Raw genomic sequence first — 23,833 nt, forward strand, 5'->3', positions numbered from 1 at the left:
CGCACCACTGCGGCCAGCCTCAGGGAGCTGCATGCTGGGGCCCTCATGTGCCTATGCAAGCTTGTGTTTATTCAAGTAAGCATGCATGTGTCTATGCAAACATGTGCATATGCAAGTAAGAAAACATTATGAGACATGTATACTATGCTGCACCTGCTCAACTGCACCCATACTGGTTTTGTAGGATTAGCCAAGTAAGTAGCAATATTGGACATAGGCATCCAATGCAGCCTCTATGCTGCTTCAACAGCCTAAAACTAAGCTCCTGCACACCAAATGCATGCTATTCTGGAGACACAACTCCTTCAAGTGCACTGATGCCGATGTTCTTTCAAACATGTGCTTATGCCACATGTATCTATGCAACATCTATGCAAAACATGTGTTTATTCAAACATGCATTTGCAACAAGTTTGCAAGCATGTTTACTATGCTGCACCTGCTAACCTGCAATTAGCCCCATACTCGTTTTTACTAGTTTAGCACATATGCATCCCATGCAACCTTTTTTATGCTTCAGAGCAGCCTAAAAGTAAGCTCCTGCAGACCAAATGCACATTATTCTGGAGACACAACACCTTACAGTGCACTGACCTGTATAGGGGTGTATCGACTTACAGTTGTACAGGCCCCCCGGATTAAGTAGTAAGTATGCAATATATAATCATGACTTGTCTGGCCACACATTTCTCTCATAGTAAAAATTCACACTTCATTAGTATCCATGGGCTGCTGTTATGTCTCAAGAGGCCCTGCTGAACTTACCGTCCACATGGCAAACATGGCCACCCCTCCACTTCCTGTCTATATAAAAATAGGTCATAATGAGTGACCCTGCACCCTCTAGTGGTTGCAGAAGAAACAGAAGCTCACTCTCCTAAGAAGTACACAGAGCATGATTAAACAGCACACTGTCCCCAGTGGCCACTGAGAAAAGACCAGGCAGTCAGATCTCCTTTTTTTTTTTTTTTAAAGAGAAACTGCAAAAATGCAGACTTACCATTCCTGCTGCAGGACTCTGAACATACCAGGAGTCCAACCTTCACCCATAACGTTGGGCTTTGTCATAAAAGACCTTCAGGGTCCCCCTTAATTTGGGGTCCACTCCCCTGGACCCGTACAGCACCCTGCAGGAAAGCAGGGTGCTATACTGGTCCAGGGGAGTGGACAGAACTCCCCTGGACCTGTATAGCACCCTGCCCTTGGTCAGAACAAACACTGCACAGTGTTCCATTACACAGGGTCCAACGCCGTAAGGCTGTATTACAGGCAAACCTTGAGGAATCTTCTCTCCTATCCAATGAGGTTCAGGTACCATCCATTTTAGCTGACAGCTTTTTGGAATGGATCCGATTGAAGCACATGTATCACATCAGTGACCACCACCTTACAGACACTGGCAAAAAAACCGAGGTACTTCCTGTGTAGGAGGGTTTATATAGGGGAGGACTTCCTGTTTGATTGATCTGCCAGTATCCATTCACCTATAGGTGACGTATAACCCACAGTAATTATTATGGCTGCTCTGTGTCCTGGGATATACGATAAAGAAAATGTATTTTTAAAATACAGTAGGAAATGGTTTTATTAAGCTGTCTATGTTTTGTTTGGGAGGTTTCCTCTAGTTTCCTGTCTCACACACCCAACAGGAAAGTAGAGAAAATCTCTCCAAAGTGAGGGAGAAACGGCTATCACTAGATCAGGTGCCCCTGTTGGAAGATTTCCTCTTCTCTGCCTTTTCTTGTGATAGATGTTTGGTTTTCCATCAATATTTGTAACAGAGATAGCGGTTTGTACTATTTTGTGTGTCTATGATGTTTGGAATGAATATATACTGTATATTCACAACAGAAATTTAAATTCCTAAAAAGCATATTAGAACAAAACAGGTAACAAATGCCATTTAGTACTGATTATTTTGGTGCCCTGGCATACAATACAAAGTGAAAATCTAATATTCCATATTGGTATATGTGAATTTAAGTAATCCATTGAGATGACGAATAATGAATTATGTATTAGTAGAACAGGAGCTATTTAATGGCTTAGACTGAAACAAAAATACATTTGCGTTTGTGGTGGATGTGCCTTCGGGTCTATTACATCAGTCAACACAAAAACTTCCAATACAATTCTAGGAATACTATGGTTACTTTCCTTTCCTTTGTATCTAAAAAGAAAGAAAGAAAAAGGTAGGCAAGCTGACATAATACTATATAGCTTTGAAATGGGGAGCATAAGGGATTACTCATTAAAGTTTGATTCATAAGGATTAGGAAAAAGATAGCACAAACCTTTTGTAAACCTGGAAGCGCTAATTATGGCATACAGTAAGTCAGGCAAATGAACTGTCTACCAAACATGTCATGGGACCATGAAAAAAAAATGAGTTAAAGTAGAATTAAATTTAGATCAGCTGGATTAGAAGAGCCAGTAAGGAGGCATTTGGATAAATCAGCCTCTTCACTGTACAAGAGTGGGGTCTCCGCAGCCATATTGACAATGTATGATTGAATCGGTTCTGATATTGCTGTTTTACTAAGCTGACAGCTTATTATTCTGAATGGGAAACCTTAATTTTATAGACTCTTATTAAAGAGTCTAACTACCAGCAAGAATAAGTACTTACATTTAACCGCTAGCCGACCAGCCGCTGCAGTTGTAGTGCAGCAGCATGGCTTGGGTGCGCAAATCGCCCTTATGCTACGTCGGTAGCATAAACGCCCACTAGGGGGCGCTTGCATGTCCCCCTCAGATCTACAGCAACTTTACTTCCAAGTTCACTTGCAGTGCAAAGTGTATTTTCCTTTAGTAAATGACCCCCAATATTCAAACAAAGTCATGGTCATTTTGCTCAGTCAAAATACAACTAATGCCACGTACACACGATCGGACTATCCGGTGGACTTAGTCCGGACTTAGTCCGGCGGACAAACCCCCGGACTTTGAAGCAGAGATCCGCCGGACTTTCCGAACGAGCGGACCTACCCACACATGACCGTACTTTTCCGGCGGTCTAACCGCAAGACTATGGCGGGAGTCCACCGGACTTTTGAAATGAACGGACTTGCCCACACACGGAGGAAAGTCCGTTCATTTTGAACGCGGCTCCAGGTAGACGGGACTAGCGAAGGAAGTCAATGTCGCCCGCCTTCGGCGGCGAGATTGACACCTCGCTGGCCCCATCACCTGGTATGGACTTAAAGGGGAAGCCCTACGCCGAAAAAACGGCGTGGGGGTCCCCCCTAAGGTCCATATCAGACCCTTATCCGAGCACGCAGCCTGGCCGGTCAGGAAAGGGGGTGGGGACGAGCGAGTGGCCCCCCCTCCTGAGCCATACCAGGCCATGTTCCCTCAACATGGGGGGGTGCTTTGGGGATGGGGGGCCTGCGGCAAAGCACCTTGTCCCCATGTTGATGAGGACAAGGGCCTCTTCCCGACAACCCTGGCCATTGGTTGTCGGGGTCTGCGGGCGGGGGGCTTATCGGAATCCGGGAGCCCCTTTAATAAGGGGGCCCCCAGATACCGACCCCCCACTCGAAGTGAATGAGTATGGGGTACAATTTACCCCTACCCATTAACCTGGTGTAAATAAAATACAACACAAGGTTTTAAAATAATTTATTGCATAGCTCCAGCGGTCTTCTGTCTTGGGGGGTCTTCTCGCCGGACTTCTCCGCTATCTTCTGCTAGCTATTTTACTAGCGGAGGAGCCCGCCTTTCTTCTTCTTAGTCGTTGCTGCTGCCCGGGGGTCTTCTTCTGACTTCGGGGGTCTTGTCCCCCTCTTCGGTACTTCTTGCCGGGCCTCCACTTTCTTCTCCCAGCTCTTTTACTAGCGGTGGCCGGTCTTCTGTCGCTGCCACCTCTTCTTCCGACTTTGGGGGTCTTGTCCCCCTCTGCGGTTCTTCTTGCCGGGCCTCTGCTTTCTTCCTATAGCTCTTTTACTAGCGGTGGCCCGGTCTTCTGCCGCCGCCGCTGCCTTCTCTTCTTCTTCTCTTCTTCCTTGAGATGTTGACTCGACGCTGTCTCTGACTGCAATGACAGGGACACGTTGTGCGGCGACTTATATAGGGACAATGGGCGGGGTCACCGGGTGATGTCACATGATGACCCCACCGCTTATGATGTCACAGTCCCAGCATCCTCCGGGACTGTGACATCATAAGGGGCGGGGACATCACCTGGTGACCCCGCCCATTGTCCCTATATAAGTCGCCGCACAACACGTCCCTGTCATTGCGGCCAGAGACAGCGTTGAGTCAATATCTCAAGGAAGAAGAGAAGGCGGCGGCAACAGAAGACCGGGCCACGGCTAGTAAAAGAGCTGGGAGAAGAAAGCGGAGGCCTGGCAAGAAGTACCCAAGAGGGGGACAAGACCCCCGAAGTCGGAAGAAGACCCCCGGGTGGCGGCGGCGACAAGGAAAGCCAGGCTCCTCTGCTAGTAAAAGAGCTAGCAGAAGATAGCGGAGAAGTCCGGCGAAAAGACGGAAGACCACCGGAGCTGTGCAATAAATTGTTTTAAAACCTTGTGTTGTGTTTTATTTACACTTTTTTCACCAGGTGAATGGGTAGGGGTACATTATACCCCATACTCATTCACATAGGGTGGGGGGGCGGTATCTGGAGGCCCTCTTATTAAAGTGGGCTCCCGGCCACAGACCCCGAAGACCAACGGCCATGGTTGTCGGGAAGAGACCCTTGTCCTCATCAACATGGGGACAAGGTGCTTTGGGGTGGGGGGGCGCAGGCCCCCCTTCCCCAAAGCACCCCCCCATGTTGAGGGCACACGGCCTGGTACACCTCAGAAGGGGGGCGCTCACTCGTCCCCACCCCCTTTCCTGACCGGTCGGGCTGCTTGCTTGGATAAGGGTCTGCTATGGACCTTGGGGGGGGAACCCCACGCCGTTTTTTCAGCGTAGGGCTTCCCCTTTAAGTCCATACCAGGTGACGGGACCAGCGAGGTGTCAATCTTGCCGATGGAGGCGGCGACATTGACTTCCTTCGCTTGTCCCGTCTACCTGGAGCCATGTTCAAAATGAACGGACTTTTCTCCGTGTGCGGGCAAGTCCGTTCATTTCAAAAGTCCGGCGGACTAGCACACAGTCCGGCGGACAATTTTGAGTCAAAACTTCTTTCTAAGTCCGCTGGACTTTTGGGGAAAAAAAGTCCACCGGAGCCCACACAGGGGCGGATTGTCCGGCGGACTCTGGTCCGCCAGACCATGTCCGCCAGATAGTCCGATCGTGTGTACGGGGCATAACAGGCATCCCATAATACAGGATTGTATTTTAACGTGTCTGATCTTCTGTTCTTTAGATCCAGAAGAAATTCCAGCCAGCACAAAAACATTGATGTTGCCTCAAAATATCAAAAACAGGCCACAACCGACTTATAAAAAGACACACGATAACAAGAGATAATGTGTGCTGCAGCAAGAGCCTGGAAGAATATGAAGAATAAGAAATTAAAACAACATGTTGTTTCATTCAATACTTTCTGTTTTAAGTTGCTTTTGTTCTTATATTAAACATACTCTGTAGACATTCAGAGGTAATCATTTCCTTGATTTATAAAAAAAAAATAAAAAATAAAAATAAAAATAAAGTTTGGCAATGTATTTTTCAAAGCTAAAGCAATATTTAAAAAAGCAAACGAAAGCATTCATGCACTTATTAAAAATAATTTAATATCTTCAAATGCTACTAGTATATATAACAGATTTTTCTACCTAAAATGGTTGTAAACCTCTGACATCAAAAATGAAGAAAGCATATCCTCATACAGTGTGTACTTATTGTGTCTCATAGATCAAAAGGCCCGTACACACGATCAGACTTTTTGACAACAAACATGCAAATTAGCTGTTTTAAGACAACATCCGACCGTGTGTACGATCCATCGGACAAACTTTTTCGTTTTTCATCAGACTTTTTCGGGTTTCATTGGAAAAACTTTCCGGCAACAAAAGTCCGATGGAGCAAAGTCTGATCTTGTGTACAGAAAACCTTAGGACTTATGTACAAAGTACAAACACGCATGCTCAGAACCAATGCAAAAGATCAGACAACAATACAGAAGTTGACCAAAGGTGGCGCTGGAGTAACTGAAGATCCTCTTTTGAAGTGTCATCAGTACGTTGAAACGTCACTACATTCGTGTTTGTTGCCTAAAAAGTCTGATCATGTGTATGCAATACAAACTTATGCTGCGTACACAGGATCTGGAAAGTCTGTTTTTTAACATGCCTCATACACACGTTCTGGAAAGTCTGTTTTTTAACATTGCAAATGGTCAAAAAATGATTCCCCATTGAAAACGCCTATAAACGCTTAAAAATGTGAGTTAGCGCGTTTAGACGCATTTACAGGCTGTTACAAGCAATTGATGTTTCAAATGCCTCTGAACTACCATCCTGAACGCAAATTTTTGCTTTAAAAAAAAAAAAATGCTTCTAACCTCAACTGCTTCTAAACTACTATAAATGCCTGAGTGTACATATGCCCATAAGATAGCATTGAGGAGAGTTCAGGGGCTGCTGAAAAAAAAATGCCCAACTGCTCCTAAATGTCCGTTTAACTACCAGCTGCAGTGTACATGAGGCCTAAATCAATCCCAAAGGCTTTGCAAAACCAAAACAATTTTCTGAAGATTTAAAAGTAGCCAGCATGCTTGAGGGACCTAAGCTTTGCTTGTGATTCTGTACTCTTGGGTTATTATTGCTGTCTGTGTCCCCACTGGGATATTTGACCTTACTTCCTGTCCCCAGGTCCAGGATGGAACGCAAGGAGAACTTTCTTCAGCAGATACACAAGCAGGTTAAAAAAAATATTTTTTTTTTAGGTTCAGTGGAGACAGCTTAGAAAATCCTGTTATTCATTGTTCAATTTAGAGGTGATATGCTGCCAGCTTAAAATATCATATCACGCAAAGGATAACAAAAATCTCTTTCCTGCTGCAACATGAAACTCTGAGTCAGCCATTTCTGGTGCTACATCCTAATCTCTGATCACACCCTTCATCGAATGACAACCGCCATCCAGCAATAAAAGGAGAAGAGAACACTGGTTTACTAATACCAAAGTGTCCGAGACACAAAGTGCCCATAAAATCTCGTTCAGCATTGATTACCATTTTCACATACTTGCAATTTTTTGGAAGACCCTTTGGCAGAAGCTCCAGTGCCTACTTCCTCTTGTATTGCCAAGGTTTTTAATGCTGTGCGTGCCCATGCTGGGGAGATTTTTTCCATATATCCAATCTCTGTGTCATGTGACACTGGGTCAGGCAGTGGAAATCTCCAAATGGGGACACAGACAACCGAAAATACTAGACATTTCTAAGCCTTTGCTGCAATTTTCAAAAAAAAACAATTGGTCTGACCCATACCCCCCAACATTTTGAGATGGGAACAAGGAACACCTATTAGCAGAAGTATGCAGGCATAGGACACACACCCTGACACGCCCCTTTAAAGGAGAATTATATAAAAAAAGCTTTTTTTACCACTATTATTCCTTTATATTGGCTTTTGAAATTGATAAATGCAGAAAATTATAATTTGGATGAAAGGCTTAGCACCCGGGGAACACTTTTTGAAAGAAAAAAAGTGCATTTTGCATACAATTGTATAGATCAGATCAAAATGAGGGACCAATGAGGAGGAAAGGGAGAGAGAGACAGTCCCTCGAAATCAGGTACAGTTGGGAGGTATGCTGGCCTGCTTTAGCTTTAACCTTAAAACAATACCTATGTAATAATAATGTTGCGCCCTTTGTCCTAAACAAGGGCTACTTTGTCAATTTAGCTTTTTTCTGGGCAGTAGTTAGCTCAGACTGATTGTATAGTTTTTCCCCTAAGCTTAAATTGGCTTGTGATTTCTCACTGTTGCCAGTAGACGTACTGGTATCACTGGTCATAGTATGAGATTTCACAAACAAAACTACATTTTAAATATTTATATTTTCTTGAACCAACCCAGTAGGAAAATTATGTGGCTGGTGCATGCTGGGGGATGATATAAATAGCTGGCATAAGCCATATGCTCTCTCTCTTTTCCTGGGCTGAGGTCTAGAGAGCTGCTGCTGGATGGAGCTCTGCTATTAGGCCCAATAGTCTGGTTTGGTGCCTAATGTGCTGAAGAGGACGTGAAGCTGTCTGCCTGTTCTGCAGGAATCTGTGCCAAGGAAGAGACCCACTGGAGGCCCATTGCTGGAGAGAGCCAGGAAGAAGGCTGGTTCTCTCAGAAGGGCCTGGTGACTCACTTGGAGTATGCATTGAAATTTGGGAATATGCTTATAGTGTTACCGGGTCAGCTTACAGGTTCTGACACTGAAGTTGGACATTGACCTGGATCTGGAGTGTCTGTAAGAGATCCGCTACGGTATCTGGGACCCCTAACCCTCACCTCCTTAACTGTTATGCAATAAAACTTTAAAAAGACAAAAACGACCTTTCTCGCTACCCCTATTTTAGCCATGGACTCAGCCCTGGGGCCTGCTCCTAACCTGCGGAGATGCTACCCTGACTTTGGGGTGTCAGAGGGGTGCTACAATAATAAGTCATATTGATATATCAATAATGAAATATCAATGTGGTTGCCTTTACACCTTCTCACAAGACTACTATTTCTTATTACATTTTTTAGACAGGCACTCCAACACAGCTGATTTTCTTTGGTAAATTCTTTATTTTTGAGGCTACACAAATACAGAGTTCTACTGTACTGTAGTAATTATTCAATCAGACATACTAGGGAGATATGTGGGAACCATTGTAGGCATGGTGGAATCTCAAGGTTGCGTACTGGGGCTCCTTATGTTTTTTTCTTTAATTTAGGGTTGGCAGGAAATAAAGAAGGGGGGCTAGAATAGTGGGCGATTGGGGGTCCTAAGTGTGGGAAAAGGAAGGCAGAAAGTGAAGAACAGAAAAGCAACAAAGGCTGGAAAAGTTGAGGGAGAAGGTAATAGAGAAGGAAGGAAAAAGTTTATCATTCAGGTCGCATCCAATTTGTTTTCAGGCGAAATATGAAACGGCACCCAAAAAAACATGTTTTTCTGAATCTTTCTTCTTGGTATCAAAGTGACGGGTGAAGTCCTCTATTCTCATAATGTTCTTGACCGCCATGACCCAATGGCCTACTGAAGGGACTGGTATCCTTTTTATCCAATATGCATGCACTGAGCATTTAATAAATGGATCAGCAGAGTATCTGTATTGTTTTCTGGAGAAGGGACTAAAATGAAGAAGACAAGCTGGTTTGTTACCTTATGAAATAGGGGATAGTTTTATGCCATTTTTATTATGATTTTTTTTATTAGTAATGGCGGTAATCTGCGATTTTTATCGGGACTGTGACATTATGGCGGACACATCGGACAATTTTGACACATTTTTGGGACCATTGGCATTAATACAGCGATCAATGCTATAAAACTGCATTGATTACTGTAAAACTGTCACTGGCAGTGAAGGGGGTTAACACTAGGGGGCGATCAAGGGGTTAATGTGTTCCCTAGTGTGTGTTCTAACTGAACCCACATTGTATTTTTTTTAAATGTAACTGCCTACTCCCAAACTGTCATTTGAAGTAAAACACATAGCCAAGTATTATTCTGCACAATTTTTTTTCTTCTGCATTAAAAAAAGAAAACAAATAAAATTAGACATGCCATCTGCCAATAGAACTTAACCAAAAAGTGCATTCTATGCATCCAAAAATATAGAAAATATAACAAATCAAATCATTATTATTCAAAAAAAATAAAAATAAAAAACGGCTCATGCATGTCCTGCATCTTAATATAGGGGGTCACCAATGGCAAGAGTTGGTGAAAGCAGGAGTCCATCATCCGGAGATAATTCCGAAAATCATCTGGATTATTCCCCTGGAGCTCCCGCAGCAAAGACATATGACATAATTGGTCCCGATTAATAAAGCAACCAAATTTTGGTCCAAGAAATACTCCTCCTACTGTTCCTGGACTGGAGTTGGGTCAAACCAATAACTCCAAGGCCAATAATAAATAACACATTCTTGCCCCTGATTCTGCAAGATGTCTGGTTGACGAACGGCCGTTCAAAAACGAACTGAAAGCATGAAATGAAAACCGCGAATCAACACTCACCAAACTTCTACTAACACAAAATTAGCAGAAGGAGCCAAAAGGGTGATGCTAAAAAGCTGAAAGACCACATAGTACGTCACTATGTTCGTGTTTGTTGGCCAACAATTCTTTGCTGTTTGTATGCAAGACAAAATCTAGGCACACGCCTTCGGACAAAAGTCTGAGGTTTTGTCTGTGGAGAATCCGATCGTGTATACAAGGCTTTACTGTACTAGTGACACTGGGAGGGAAGGGGTTAACCCCGGGGGCGATCAAAGGGTTAAGTATGCCCCTAGGCCTAGGAGGTGCTTGCTAACTGTGTGGGTGATGGACTGACTGGGGGAATAAGAGATCACTGTGATTTTTTTGCCTCTCTGGGGAAAGATCGCCGGACCCACTGATTGGCTCCCCCTCTGGCCAATCATCGTTTCGCGCAATAGAGCCGCCCTGCCACAGTATATCTGCCGTAGGCGGTCTTTAAGTAATTAAAGGAGAATTATAGAAAAAATAAAGATTAATAACCCACTAGTGTTTTTTGTTTGTACTGTTATTATTGCTTTATATTGGCTTTTGACGTTTACAAATGCATCAATTCAGAATTTGGATAAAAGTTTTAGTGCTGGGATAAATATAAATAATATAAATATAAAATATATAAATATAAAGATAAATAGTGCATTTTATATATAACTATATAGATCAGGGACCAATGAGGAGGAGGGAGGGACAGAGGGACTCCAAATCAGGGACAGTTGTGAGCTATGTCATTATGCCTTCAGCATCTCCTTTTATCAGAAGCACGGGAGAAGTAGCTGATGCTGTGCTGCTACCCTCAGCAACCACAACAAAGATGGCGGCGCTGCCTCTCGCAATCAGCTGATGTGTAGGACTCCGCCTCTCTGGTCCCTGTCTGTGGGCGGGGCTGCGGTTCCCGGCTTAGCTGGATAGCGGGGTGATTATAGCAGCCTGGAGATCGGAGCCGAGCGGTCCGGGTGTTGTCATCCTCCGGCTACATGAGGACGATCGGCTGCAGGCATGAAGTGTGTGTCACCCTAGGGAGGCCCGCAGGTATGTGTGTGTGTTGTACTCTCATCCCATCTGCTGACAGCGCCGCTCTATGGCGATCACTGACCCTCCTCCCCTTTCCTGGAGGGCCCGGGGAGATGTGTACTGACTCGCTCCATACAGCTGCCTGCTCATCAAACACCCCAACCAGCTGCCTGTATACTTTCCTCCACACTGGGATCTTGCTGCACACAGGGGATCATCTACACAGAGCTGCCCCTGTGCTACAACCTCCTTAGAGCACTGCTGGCTGGTGATCAACATTTTTTTTGTGGGGGGGCTGCAAACAAACTGAAAAAATACTAAAACCCCCTTTCCCCACCCCCATCAATTGCAGCCTCTCTGTGCCCATCATATGCACAACTGCAGCCGCTTGTGCCCATCATATGCACAACTGCAGCCGCTTGTGCCCATCATATGCACAACTGCAGCCGCTTGTGCCCATCATATGCACAGCTGCAGCCGCTTGTGCCCATCATATGCACAGCTGCAGCCGCTTGTGCCCATCATATGCACAGCTGCAGCCGCTTGTGCCCATCATATGCACAGCTGCAGCCACTTGTGCCCATCAACTGCAGCCACTTGTGCCCATCGTATGCACAGCTGTAGCCACTTGTGCTCATCATATGCACACATGCAGGCACTTGTGCCCGTCAAATGCAGCCACTGTGCCCACCAAGCCCCGCCCCCCACATGCAGTTCTGGCAGTACCCCCCCCCTTCCCCGTCCGGTATGGCTCTGGTAGTGCATCCAACCCCCCCCCCCCCCCCCAGGGCGTGGCTCTGGCAGACCCCCCTGACACCAGGCAGCAGCTCCTCTCCAGCGCATGTCTCTCCTCCGATCCTCTTCCTGAGTACAAGGCATCCAATCGGGAAACAGGTTTTTTTTGTTTTGTTTTTTTGCCCAGACTCCTTCTTTAAATAAAAGTAATCTTGACAGAAATTCCGCTTTTAATTGATTTTCTGAAGGCAGAAACCCCGGAGAGTAAAATAGTGGTGTTTACAATGTATTGTTTTCCACACAATATTAGCACAACAATGTATGAAGCAGTGTTTCACTAAAAATACATCTAATTTTAGGGCACATAAATATTTTATATTACTCAATTTTTTCGAGAAAAATAATATATTATATAATATATATTATGTGTGTGTGTGTGTGTGTGTGTGTGTGTGTGTGTATATATATATATATATATATATATGGTAATTCCACACTTTACACATAATAATAAAAAATAAAAAAAAAGCAGCTGTGCTTCACTATGCAGTGTAGGCAGATGGTGGGAGGTGCTGACAGGGTGCTGTACGTAGCTTCCTGAGAACAGCACAGCACCCTGCCAGTACTCTTAATAGCCCTAATGCAAGCTGCGGGATGGCTCTTGGGAGGCGTTATCCAAAAAATTCCTTGACAAGTAGAGGTCATTCTGGAGGAGTATCCGTTTTCTAGGCAGAATTAATTTGCATGTAGACTGCTCTAGGTAACGACCACCTATGGTGCTGAACCTCCTGTGTCTTGAAAAAAACTGAAATCTAATGAATGAAAGTAAAATTGCACACGCATGTGCAACGGCAATAAACTATGTACGTTTTATTACCCATAGGCACCCTTTAAACACCTTTTATAGTTTACCACTTTAGATTTACACAGGCGGTCTGTTGCTAGAATTACTGCTCTTGATCTGACGTTCATGGTGATACCTCACATGTGTGGTACCATAGCTGTTTGCGTATGCATGTGGGGCTTATGCATGCAATTGCGCTCGGGGCACTTTAAAAAAAGGCCACTTTAGTCTATTGATTTAGGCTTATAGAAAGGATGGGTTTGATTTGTTGAAGGATCCATTGGAGAGGTGGTCACATATTTTGGACTTTAAAGATATGTGGTCCAGTGTCTGCTAAAATATTTGGCATGTAGTGATTAGGGATGAGCTCAGGCGTGTTTGCATGGACCACGTGCAGAGCCCGCCAGGAAGTCGGCGCTGCGCTAATCAGACAGTGACACATTGCCCGATTTCTGCAGCCGCACATTGGGGCAATGTGTCACTGCCTGTGATTAGCGCTGCGCCGACCTCCTGGTGGGCTCTGCACGTGGTCCATGTGAACACGCCTGAGCTCATCCTTAATAGTGATGTTCAAACCCTGACAGCTTTGGCCTTGTCATCTGGGCTTCTAGAAAGGGTTTTTTGGTCTGTTGGGAGGGGTGGTCACATACTTTTGTTCATCTAGGTAGGGGTGATGGTCTCGTAGCCAACATTTTAGCTATATAATGTATGTCCAAAAAAGGCCGCTTTAGTCTGTTCATTTGGGCATCTAGAAAGGGTGCGTTTGATTTGTTGAAGGATCCATTGGAGAGGTGGTCACATTTTGGCCTTTATAGATAGGCGGTCAAGTGTCTGCTAAAATATTTGGTATATAATGATGTCCAAACCATGACAGCTTCGGTCTTGTCATTTGGGCTTCTAGAAAAGTTAGATTTTCTGAAGGATCTGTTGGAGGGGTGGTCACATACATACTTTTGCCCATATAGGTAGGTGTGATGGTCTCATAGCCAACATTTTGGGCATATAATGTAATGTATGTCCAAAAAAAGGCTGCTTTAATCTAATTACCTGGGCTTCTAGGGTGGGTTTGATTTGTTGAAGGATTAATTCAAGAGGTGGTCACATATTTTGGTTATGCAGATAGGTGGTCAAGTGTCTGCTAAAACATTTGGCATATAGTGATGTCCAAACCATGACAGTTTTGGTCTTGTCACCTGGGCTTTGGTTGCGCTTGAAGTATTCATTCGTTTCTTTTGCTGCCCACGTTACTCTAATGCTGCGTACACACGAGCGGACTTTTCAACATCAAAAGTCAGACGGAAAAATTCCGGCAGACTATTCGATCGTGTGTGGGCTGCAGCGGACTTGTGATTTGCAAAAGTCTGACAGACTTTAGAAATGGAACATGTTTCAAATTTTTCCGACAGAACTCTGCCGGACCCAGAAATCCGCTCGTGTGTGTGCTAGTCTGACGGACTAAAACCGACGCTAGGGCAGCTATTGGCTACTGGCTATGAACTTCCTTATTCTAGTCCAGTCATACGTCATCACGTTCAAATCCGTCGGACTTTGGTGTGATTGTGTGTGGCCAAGTCCGTTCATTCGGAAAGTCTGTCAGGACTCTGTCAGGACTCTGTCAGGACTCTGTCAGGACTCTGTCAGGACTCAGGACTCCAAAGTTCAAAGCCATCAATTCTTCTCATGTTTGGTTTCTTCGTCGTTCAGCTTTTACATCTGTATAGTGACAGAAAATGCTGTATCCTGGACAATTCTGATCTTTTTTTATACGCATATCTTGTAGATTTTTAAGATCTTTTCCGGTGTCTTTTATCTTCGTCCAAGTAGCAGTCTGTGTCACCTTTAACCCCTGAACACCCTTAGCTCTGTCCTATTCTTTAATATCTGCCCACAAGGGAGAGTTCCCATTCCTACTACTACACTGGTGTGTACACACACTGGGTCAACGGGCTGGAACCTGGGGTTGTCGGTAAGTATCTTACGCTTTGTACACAAGATGAGAATATCAGACAAATGATCGTTTTTATTTTTTTGCTATTCTCTTATTGAAGGCCTATAGGTTACTGAAGTTATGAAAATTCTCGTATGACAGAATACAACTTTGGAAGTCATGTAATGTATTCTTTCATTTCCAAACGTGCGATTTTTGGTCTTCCGAATTTTTTGGACTAATACTGTACTGATTAAATGAAAATTGTTAATTCTGGTATCGTCCAAAAAAAATGTTTGTCTCCTCGGATAATTTTGTAATTTCGCATGAACTGTCGTGGTCGGCTTTTGAAAGTTGTGTACCACCATTCAGATTATTGTGCGATCGCTTCAGAAGCGGTAGTTTTCGTCCGATTTTCTCATTTTCATCACTTTTTAGACTTGGAACAATTGGAACTAGAGTCCATGTTGTGCAGAGCTGGAAGCTTTAGCAGCATATTGTTGTTACTGGACTCTACTAAAACCGTTTCTTATCAGAGTACGCTCACAACTAAAATATGTTTTGGATGGATGAAGATCGCAGTGTGATCATCATAATTTCATCACTTATTTAGCTTGGCAGACTTTCTGCTCCATTCTGTTAAAGTCCAACCTGGTTGACATTTTGAGCATGAGAAGTACAGTCTAAACAATTTCAACAAAGTTTTTAGGACCCGTATCTTATGACCCCCCTCCCCATTGGCTTTCACAATGATTTCACTGGAAAAAGTATAATCTGGAAAAATATGTAGGTGTGAATCTAGACTTGAAATTTGATGCAAACACACCACCTAAGGCACTTGCCAAATCATGTCATGATGCATGTTGACATTCAGTACAAAGTGCATACTCTGGGGTTCATTTACTAAAAGTGGAGAGCGCAAAATCTGGTGCAGCTGTGCATGCCAATCGGCTTCTAACTTCAGCTTCTTCAGTTAAAGTGGTAGTGGCTTGCCTGTATTTACTGTGAATATCTCCTAAACTTGCACAGTTTAGAAGATTTTCAGAGTGATGCAGCCAGGATGTCTGTGGCGCATGTCCTTTGAAGGTCTGGCATACAGTGCCGGACCTTCAGAGCCCACACCATAAAGAAACCGTGGCTTTCACAGGCGGATGCAGGAATGGCGTCATCGCGTCCCAGGCCACTCCTGTAGCCAATGCCCGCGAACCCAGAAGAAAGACAGTGAAGATGGATGCCCTTTCAGCAGTGATAGCTCGATGCTGGAGGGCTTTGTTTTAAGGTAAGTCTCTCATAATGTGCTAGTATGCGATAAATACTAGCACATGATATTGACTTGCAGGGGAATTTTTTTTTTTTTTCTTCAACTGCGAATTACTACCGTTTTAAACTTTGATGAAAAAGCCTGGAAGATGATTGATTTCTGTGCTTAGCTGCACCGGGTTTTGCACTGTACAGTTTTAGTAAATCAACCTCAATATGTGTTGATACCCATGTTTTGATGTCAATGGAAAAAGCACCACGAGTACATATTCACTTCCAGTGGTAAGTCTGGTCTGCGGCAACCTGCCAGGACCCACAGTGCATTCATGAAGTTTTCAAACCCCTTAACCTTTTTCAGTGTTGTTTATATTACATTTGTTTTAAATTCATTTTTGTTCTAAGTAACCAGCTCAGCTCTATGGGCGTACTAGATACGTCCAAAGAGTGAACCTTTGATCACTGGCTGAGGGCTGCAGTAGGAGCCCTCAACTTGTGTGGGCTTTGTCTAGTTTGCTTCCAGCTTCAAAGTGAAAGGGATGCAGCAGCTCCATAACTGCCTAACCCTTTCATAGAACCGGCGGCACAGTATCCCTCCCCTCCTTCCGTGGTTCCCGAGCTCTCCTGCTCATACTGGAACCCGGGAACACCAGCTGTTGGCTAGGGAAGAGCGATCTCGGTGAGACCGAGGCAAATCAATGCCTCGATCTCGCGTGCAAACAATAAAACTGGAAGTGATGTTAGTTCCGCTTTCGAACGCACCATTTCCTGGCCAGTACTGCCAGGAGACCCCTCCTAACCAAGCCGATCTGTGCTTGGGTAGGTGGTGTGAAAGGCAGAGCAGACATTGGGGACCCCTAACGTCTTCATAAAGAGTACCTGTCACCTGCCCATTGCTATCACATAGGGGTTTATTAAAGAGGAAGTAAACACTGAAGGGTTTACTTCCTCTTTGATTCCCTGCAAAGGTAAAGCATAATGGACTACTTTGCATCGCATAGTAGTCCATTATGTGTCACTTACCTGACACAGAAGCCAGCGAAGTCACCTCTGTCCCCTTGTGTACGGACCCTCCATCTTCTTGGTGGGTCTCGCTGCTCCGCCACTGTCATTCGATGGAGCTGCGATGACATCACTCCCGCGCATGCGCATGGGAGCCGCCACTCGCGCAATATCACCGTTAACAGCGGCGCGCTCAGTAGACAGCAGTGCCTGTCTTTTGGCAAATATCTCCTAAACCATGTAGGTTTAGGAGATATTTCTTGGACCTACAGGTAAGCTTTAATCTAGGCGTACCTGTAGGTTACAACCACTTTAACCACTTGTGATAGCAATCAAGTAAAAATTAAAAAGGAGATCTTTTAAAAAATGGTATTAAAATATATAGCGTAACCCCCGTTGTCCCACACTTCGACGCAAACACAAGCCTAGGGTGCGCCCGTACATGTTATCTGTGGTCGCACCAAACGTGCGAACGTGTGAGTGAAAAAAATAATTCTAGCACAAGAGCTCTAAACTAATGAGCTGTAAAGGGTCACCTATGGAGATTTTTGGGCGCCATACTTTTTTGGTCTACCGCAGGTGCACGCAATTTTAAGACAGTGTTTGATATCAGTTTACTCAATGCAACCTCATCTTTTATATTTTAACCAAAAATGTTTATTATGTTGTGTGTGTTTTTGTACTAAAATGTTACTTTTATATTTTTTTCCTGAAATTAGTGTTTAATAATAAGTTGTGCAAAAATGACATGACATAAAAATTTGCAACTATCACCTTTTTTATTTTACAGGGCCTCCGCTTTCAGAAAATATATAGTGTTCTGGGGGTTTAAGTAAATTTTATTGCAAAAAATTAAGATTTTTGCATGTATGCGAAAAATACAAAAAATTGCTCTGGAGCCGAACATTAATCTATAGCAGTGGTTCTCAACCTCAGTCCTTAACCACTTCCCACCCGGCCTACAGCAAAATGACAGCTGGGCGGTGGTTGCATTATCCTGACTGGGCCTCATATGACATCCTTCAGGATAACAGCTGCCATGCGCCCGTGGGGGCGCACATCACGGCGATCGGTGGTGTCAGTCTGACACACCGCTACACCAATCTTGGAAAAGAGCCTCCGACAGGTTGGCTGATCACAATATCATCAGGAAAAGCCGTTGATCGGCTTTTCCTCACTGGCGTCTGACAGATGCAAGTAGAGGAGAGCTGATCAGCGGCTCTCCTGACGGGGGTCTGCGCTGATTGTTTATCAGTGCAGCCTCCCCTTGGGTGCCCACACTAGACAACCAGGGAAGGGGCCAAATGTGGATGGCCAGGTATGTACCCCATGGCCATCCACATGTGAAAATTATGCCCAATCTGTGCCAATCAATGCCCACGAATGGGCACTGACTGGCAACCTTGTATAACATGTGATGCCCATTGGTGCTGCCTACGAGTGCCTGTCGGTGCCGCCTTATCGGTGCCCTTCATTGAAGAAGAAAACATACTTATTTACAGAAACAAAGAAAAACTTTTTTTTTTTGTGTTTTTTTTTTTTTTTTTTTTTTCTTTCAAAAGTTTTTTTTATTGCACAAAAAATACAAACCGCAGAGGTGATCAAATACCAACAAAAGAAAGCTCTATTTGTGGGAACAAAATGCTAAAAAATTTGTTTGGGTACAGTGTAGCATGGCCGCGCAATTGTCATTCAAGTTGCAACAGCTCTGAAAATTGGCTGGGGCATGAAGGTGTCTAAGTGGTTAAAGAGGGAGTCCACCTAAATAAAAAAAAAAAAAAAATATATATATATATATCTATGTCTATATATCTATATATATTATATAATATTTAAAGGCAGCAGCTACAAATACTGCAGCCTGCAGCTGCTGACTTTTTAATAAATGGACACTTGCCTGTCCCAGGGTCCAGCGATGTCTGAAGCTGATCATTCACTCGGCTCTTGCCAGCTGCCCTCGCCATCCTGCCATTTTATTCTCTAGGGTGTTAGAAAAAAAAAAAAAAACGGGACTGAGGTTGAGAACCACTGATCTACAATACCCCATAATAACAAAGAGAGACTAGAATTTTAGAAGTGTCTGAATTTATAGAAAACAAACAAAAACTGAAATCTCAAATTTTATGTATTCAGACCCTTTACTCAGTACTTTGACGCACCTTTTGGCAGTAATTACAGCATTGAATCTTGTTGGGTATGACGCAACAAGCTTTACACACCTGAATTGGGCATTTTCTGCCATTCTTTGCAAATCCTCTCCAGCTCAGTCAGGTTGAATGGGGACCATTGTTGGACAGCCATTTTTAGATCTCCCCAGAGATGTTCAATTCAGGGCTCTGGCTGGGCCTCTCTAGGACATTCAGAGTTGTCCCTAAGCCATTCCTGTGTTTTCTTGGCTGTGTGCGTAGGATTGTTTTTATGTTAGAAGGTGAACTTTTGGCCAGTCTGAGGTCCTGAGCGCTGTGGAACAGGTTTTCATTGAGGATATCTCTGTACCTTACTTCAGTCAGCTTTGCCTCAACCCTGACCAGTCTTCTAGTCCTTGCTGATGAAAAACAACCCCCCAGCATGATGCTTTCACCACCATGCTTGACTGTTGGGATGGTATTGAGCAGCGTATGAGCGTTGCCAGGCTTCTTCCAGACATAAAGTTTAGAAATGAGGCCAAACAGTTGTTCCTCACAGTTTGAATCCTTCAGGTGCTTTTTTGCAAACTCCAAGCAGGCTTTCATGTGTTTTTTTTTTGCACTGAGGAGAGGCTTCTGTCTAGCCCAGGGATCCTCAAACTATGGCCCTCCAGCTGTTGTGAAACGACACATCCCAAGAGGCATTGTAAAACTGACATTCACAGCCATGACTAGGCATGATATGGGAATTGTAGTTCCTGAACAACTGGAGGGCCATAGTTTGAAGACCCCTGGTCTAGCCACTCTGTCATAAAGCCTAGATTGGTGGAGGGCTGCAGTGATGTTGTCCTTTGTCCCATCTCTACACAGGATCTCTGGAGCTCGGTGAGAGTGCCCATCAGGTTCTTGGTAACCTCTCTTACTATTACTAAAGCCCTTTTCCCTCCACGATTACGGAGTTTGGTCGGGCAACCAGCTCTTGGAAGAGACCTGGTTGTGCCAAACTTCTTCCATTTGAGAATCGTGGAGGCCACCGTGCTCTTGGTAACCTTCAGTGCAGCAGAAATGTTTTTTGTAGCCTTCCCCAGATTTGTACCTTTCAATAAGCCTTTGTCTGACCTCTGCAGGCAGTTCCTGTGACCTCATGGTTTTTGCTCTAAATACAGTATGCATTATCAGCTATGAGGCCTTGTATAGAGAGGTGTGCGCCTCTCCAAATCATGTCCAATCAAGGTGTAGAAAAATCTCAACAATGATCGAGAGAAAAAAAAATGTGTGAAACCAAAAACAGCTGCTGTAAAAATGTCCAGTGTGCACGAGGCCTAAATGTGAAGAACAAGGACAGGAAATGATTGCTCCACAACAGACTAAAAAAAAAAAAAAACTTGTGCTGAAAGGAAGTAGCAACCGTTTCCTCCTGGGAAACAAAACAGTGATGTTCGATTTAATAATGTATTTTAAAATGTGTTCACCCTTTAGTGTATGTATGTATGTATGTATGTGTGTATATGTGTATATATATATATATATATATATATATATATATATATATATATATATATATATATATATAATATTCGTTCTTTTATTATATCTTTTCATGTGACAACACTGAAGAAATGACACTTTGCTACAATGTAAAGTAGTGAGTGTACAGCTTGTATAACAGTGTAAATTTGCTGTCCCCTCAAAATAACTCAACACACTTTTTAATGTTTAAACCGCTGGCAACAAAAGTCAGTACGCCCCTAAGTAATGTCCAAATTGGGCCCAAAGTGTCAATATTTTGTGTGACCATTATTTTCCAGCACTGCCTTAACCCTCTTGGGCATGGAGGTCCCCAGAGCTTCACAGGTTGCCACTGGAGTCGTCCAGTCGTCGTCCCCTCCTCCCCCCCTCAACCTCTGCAGCAATGCTGGCAGCACTCATACGTCTATTCCCCAAAGACAACCTCTGGATAACGGTCAACCATGGCGAGGCCTGTTCTGAGTGGAACCTGCCCTATTAAACCGCTGTATGATCTTGGCCACCATGCTGCAGCTCAGTTTCAGGGTCTTGGCTTCTTATAGCCTAGGCCAGTGATGGCTAACCTTGGCACCCCAGATGCTTTGGAACTACGTTTTCCCATGATGCTCAACTACACTGCAGAGTGCATGAGCATCATGGGAAATGTAGTTTCAAAACATCTGGAGTGCCAAGGTTTGTCATTACTGGCCTAGGCCATCTTTATGTAGAGCAACAGTGACGTCAGGCCACTGTCTGATACCGGGTTGGCAGTGGCACCCATTGTCATATATTTTTGATTCATTTTTGGCTTTTAACATACAATTCCAATAAATACTACACTTTGGGGACTTCATATGCCTCCTGTTGAGCTTTATTTACTACAGCTACATCTGGATGATGCGAGTTGCTGAACAGCCTTCCCCCACAACAGATGGCAGATCTACACTGAGTGCGTGTTTGCGGCTGTAACGGCAGCCAGCTTTTTCTTGGATGTCCATTTCACAGGGGTGCAGTGGATGATTCTGGAGCACTGTACTGGAACAAGTCACCACCAAATTTTTGTGCACATCTTTCTACTGAACTATTGTGCTTTCACCGCTAAGTTTTTATATTGCTGATCCTATCATGGGACTAAGCCCTGGTTCACATTGATGCGATTTGACATGTCAAATCGCATGCCAAATCGGTGGCAATTGGCGGCAATGGCAGCATCCGAATCAGTGCGGTGCCGTACCGATTCCCAAAGGTAGTTTCTGTACTACTTTTGCCGATTTTCGGGTGCAATTTTCATTGACATCTGTGCAGAAACCCGCACAGATGTCTCTGAAATCTCCTCCGAAGTTGGGACTAACATGCGGGAATGAAATTGTGCGAGTTCAGCTAAGATTGCACAATTTCATTGCCACAGTCCGTGTGAACCTAGGCTTAAACCTATATTTTTAACTACATTGTTTTTTTGTTGTTGATTTTCATTCACAAGACTGGTGTGTGTGTGTGTGTGTGTGTGTGTGTGTGAGAATTATTTTTTTTTTTTTGTTTTTCACTTTACGTTTTTCACTTAACACTCTTTGGACTTTATTTCAACGTGCTGTCCATTTAGAACACCGTATTTTCATCTCAACACTGTTCATTTACGTTTTGGCGATACACACTTTTTTTTTTCTTCTTATGATCCCCTTTTTGTTTCTTTCCAACTCCTTCCACCGCACAGCTGCTTCAGTCATTCATTCATTCATTCATTGAGATATGTGAATGCATGAATTACAAGTCCTGTCTGCCACAGTGGCAGAGGGACTTGTAGTCTTCAATGCAAGCATGTTATACATCGCAATTCACTTCCTTTAGCTCTCTAACTGAAAGTACCAACCTTGGTACAAGCATAGAACTGGAGGTGGAGTCTGCAGGAGCCTGGCATTGCATCCATGATCCACTGTTTGTGGGTGCAACAATTTACAAGCTCCTATCGAAAAAAAATAATGCACGTTTATTTGCAGGGGAAAAAAGTGCATTTATTATTTCTTTCTAAAAGGTGAACTTGGCCTTTTAATGGCTTCAAGAAAGGGTTTGAAGTTTGCTGGAAACCATGCAAGTGCTTGCTGTAAATCTCTCTTCTGAGACCCGTATATAGAAGTATGCCTTGAACAGGTGCATGAAAACAAGTGTCTGTCCTTCTAGTGTGACTAATGCTGCAGCTGGAGGGGCTGTTCATGCTAGCAGCATTCCCAAGTATTTTTCAGCTGCTTGGTCCAGTACAGAGTTCTTGGACACGGCATTGTTTTCAACTGGGACTCTATATACTTAGCCAGAGGATGTGGCACCAACTCAAATCTTGATTTTTTTTTTTCCTAGCATATTTCCTACTATATCATCATAGTCTATGGAAAAAATCAGGATGGGTGATTTTTTTTTTTTTTTTTGCTACAGTGGCCATTGTCTCAGGTTGCCGCTCTCCTGACCTTTTAGTAAATGCTGCAGATCTGCACCTATACAGTGTAGCATGTGGAGGCAATCTATCACTCTAATTTGGAGCATTGTGCTACTAATGACTAATGTACACTTATTGTTACCTATGTGTTGCAATCGCTAACAATTTATTAGCGTGGTGATCATGGGCAATGATCTCTGTAGCAAAAATTGCCTATGTGCTCAAAGCGAAAAGCAGTGGTCTCTAAACTGCAGCCCTTTGCTTGCCTGGTCCTGCCACTGACGCCCAAACGATGGGGCACTATTCCTGCCACTGACGCCCAAACGATGGGGCACTATTCCTGCCACTGACGCCCAAACGATGGGGCACTATTCCTGCCACTGACGCCCAAACGATGGGGCACTATTCCTGCCACTGACGCCCAAACGATGGGGCACTATTCCTGCCACTGACGCCCAAACGATGGGGCACTATTTCGGGCACTATTGACTCAATTGACAGTGGCCCCCCTAAAGTAAACTGGAGCTTTGTTTAAAAAGTTTGGAGACCCCTGGCTTAGAGTATGCCTTCCAGGTATCTGTATTACTTTATCTTCATAATGGGTTATTACCATATAAACTGGCCCATAGCAGAAAAGTAGCAATTTGTTCGGTCTTTTACGGTTTATAGCTGTAGACTTTCTGGTCTCGGGGAACCCCTGCTTATGACTCTATCTACGGCTCATGATACATTAGTGCGATGGTCACTGGACAGCATGGTCCTTACATGTGTCGTCATTGGGAAGAATCCCCTCTTACAGATAGCCAAGAATATCAATGTTGTCAGTGGTTACTTATCCAAGCAGCAGCATTTGCTCA

General features: G+C 44.0%; 2 protein-coding genes across 4 annotated transcripts in view; both read left to right on the forward strand.

The window, feature by feature from the left end:
- LOC143924717 (kinesin-like protein KIF19) overlaps positions 1-5,548 on the forward strand; it is a 109,593-nt gene extending 104,045 nt beyond the window's left edge. For all 3 annotated transcript variants that reach the window (XM_077449143.1, XM_077449144.1, XM_077449145.1), the window contains one exon: positions 5,318-5,548. In XM_077449143.1, the coding sequence (XP_077305269.1) occupies positions 5,318-5,421 (104 nt within the window). In that variant the 3' untranslated portion in view covers positions 5,422-5,548. The remainder of the gene's footprint in view (positions 1-5,317) is intronic.
- A 5,457-nt stretch (positions 5,549-11,005) lies between these two features.
- CHST12 (carbohydrate sulfotransferase 12) overlaps positions 11,006-23,833 on the forward strand; it is a 34,415-nt gene continuing 21,587 nt past the window's right edge. The window contains exon 1 of the mRNA XM_077449146.1: positions 11,006-11,172. The gene's annotated coding sequence lies outside the window, so the exon portion shown is untranslated. The remainder of the gene's footprint in view (positions 11,173-23,833) is intronic.

Source organism: Lithobates pipiens, unplaced genomic scaffold, assembly GCF_037356315.1.
Source record: "Lithobates pipiens isolate NorthernLeopardFrog02 unplaced genomic scaffold, aLitPip1_a1.2 Scaffold_22, whole genome shotgun sequence".
NCBI lineage: Eukaryota > Metazoa > Chordata > Amphibia > Anura > Ranidae > Lithobates > Lithobates pipiens.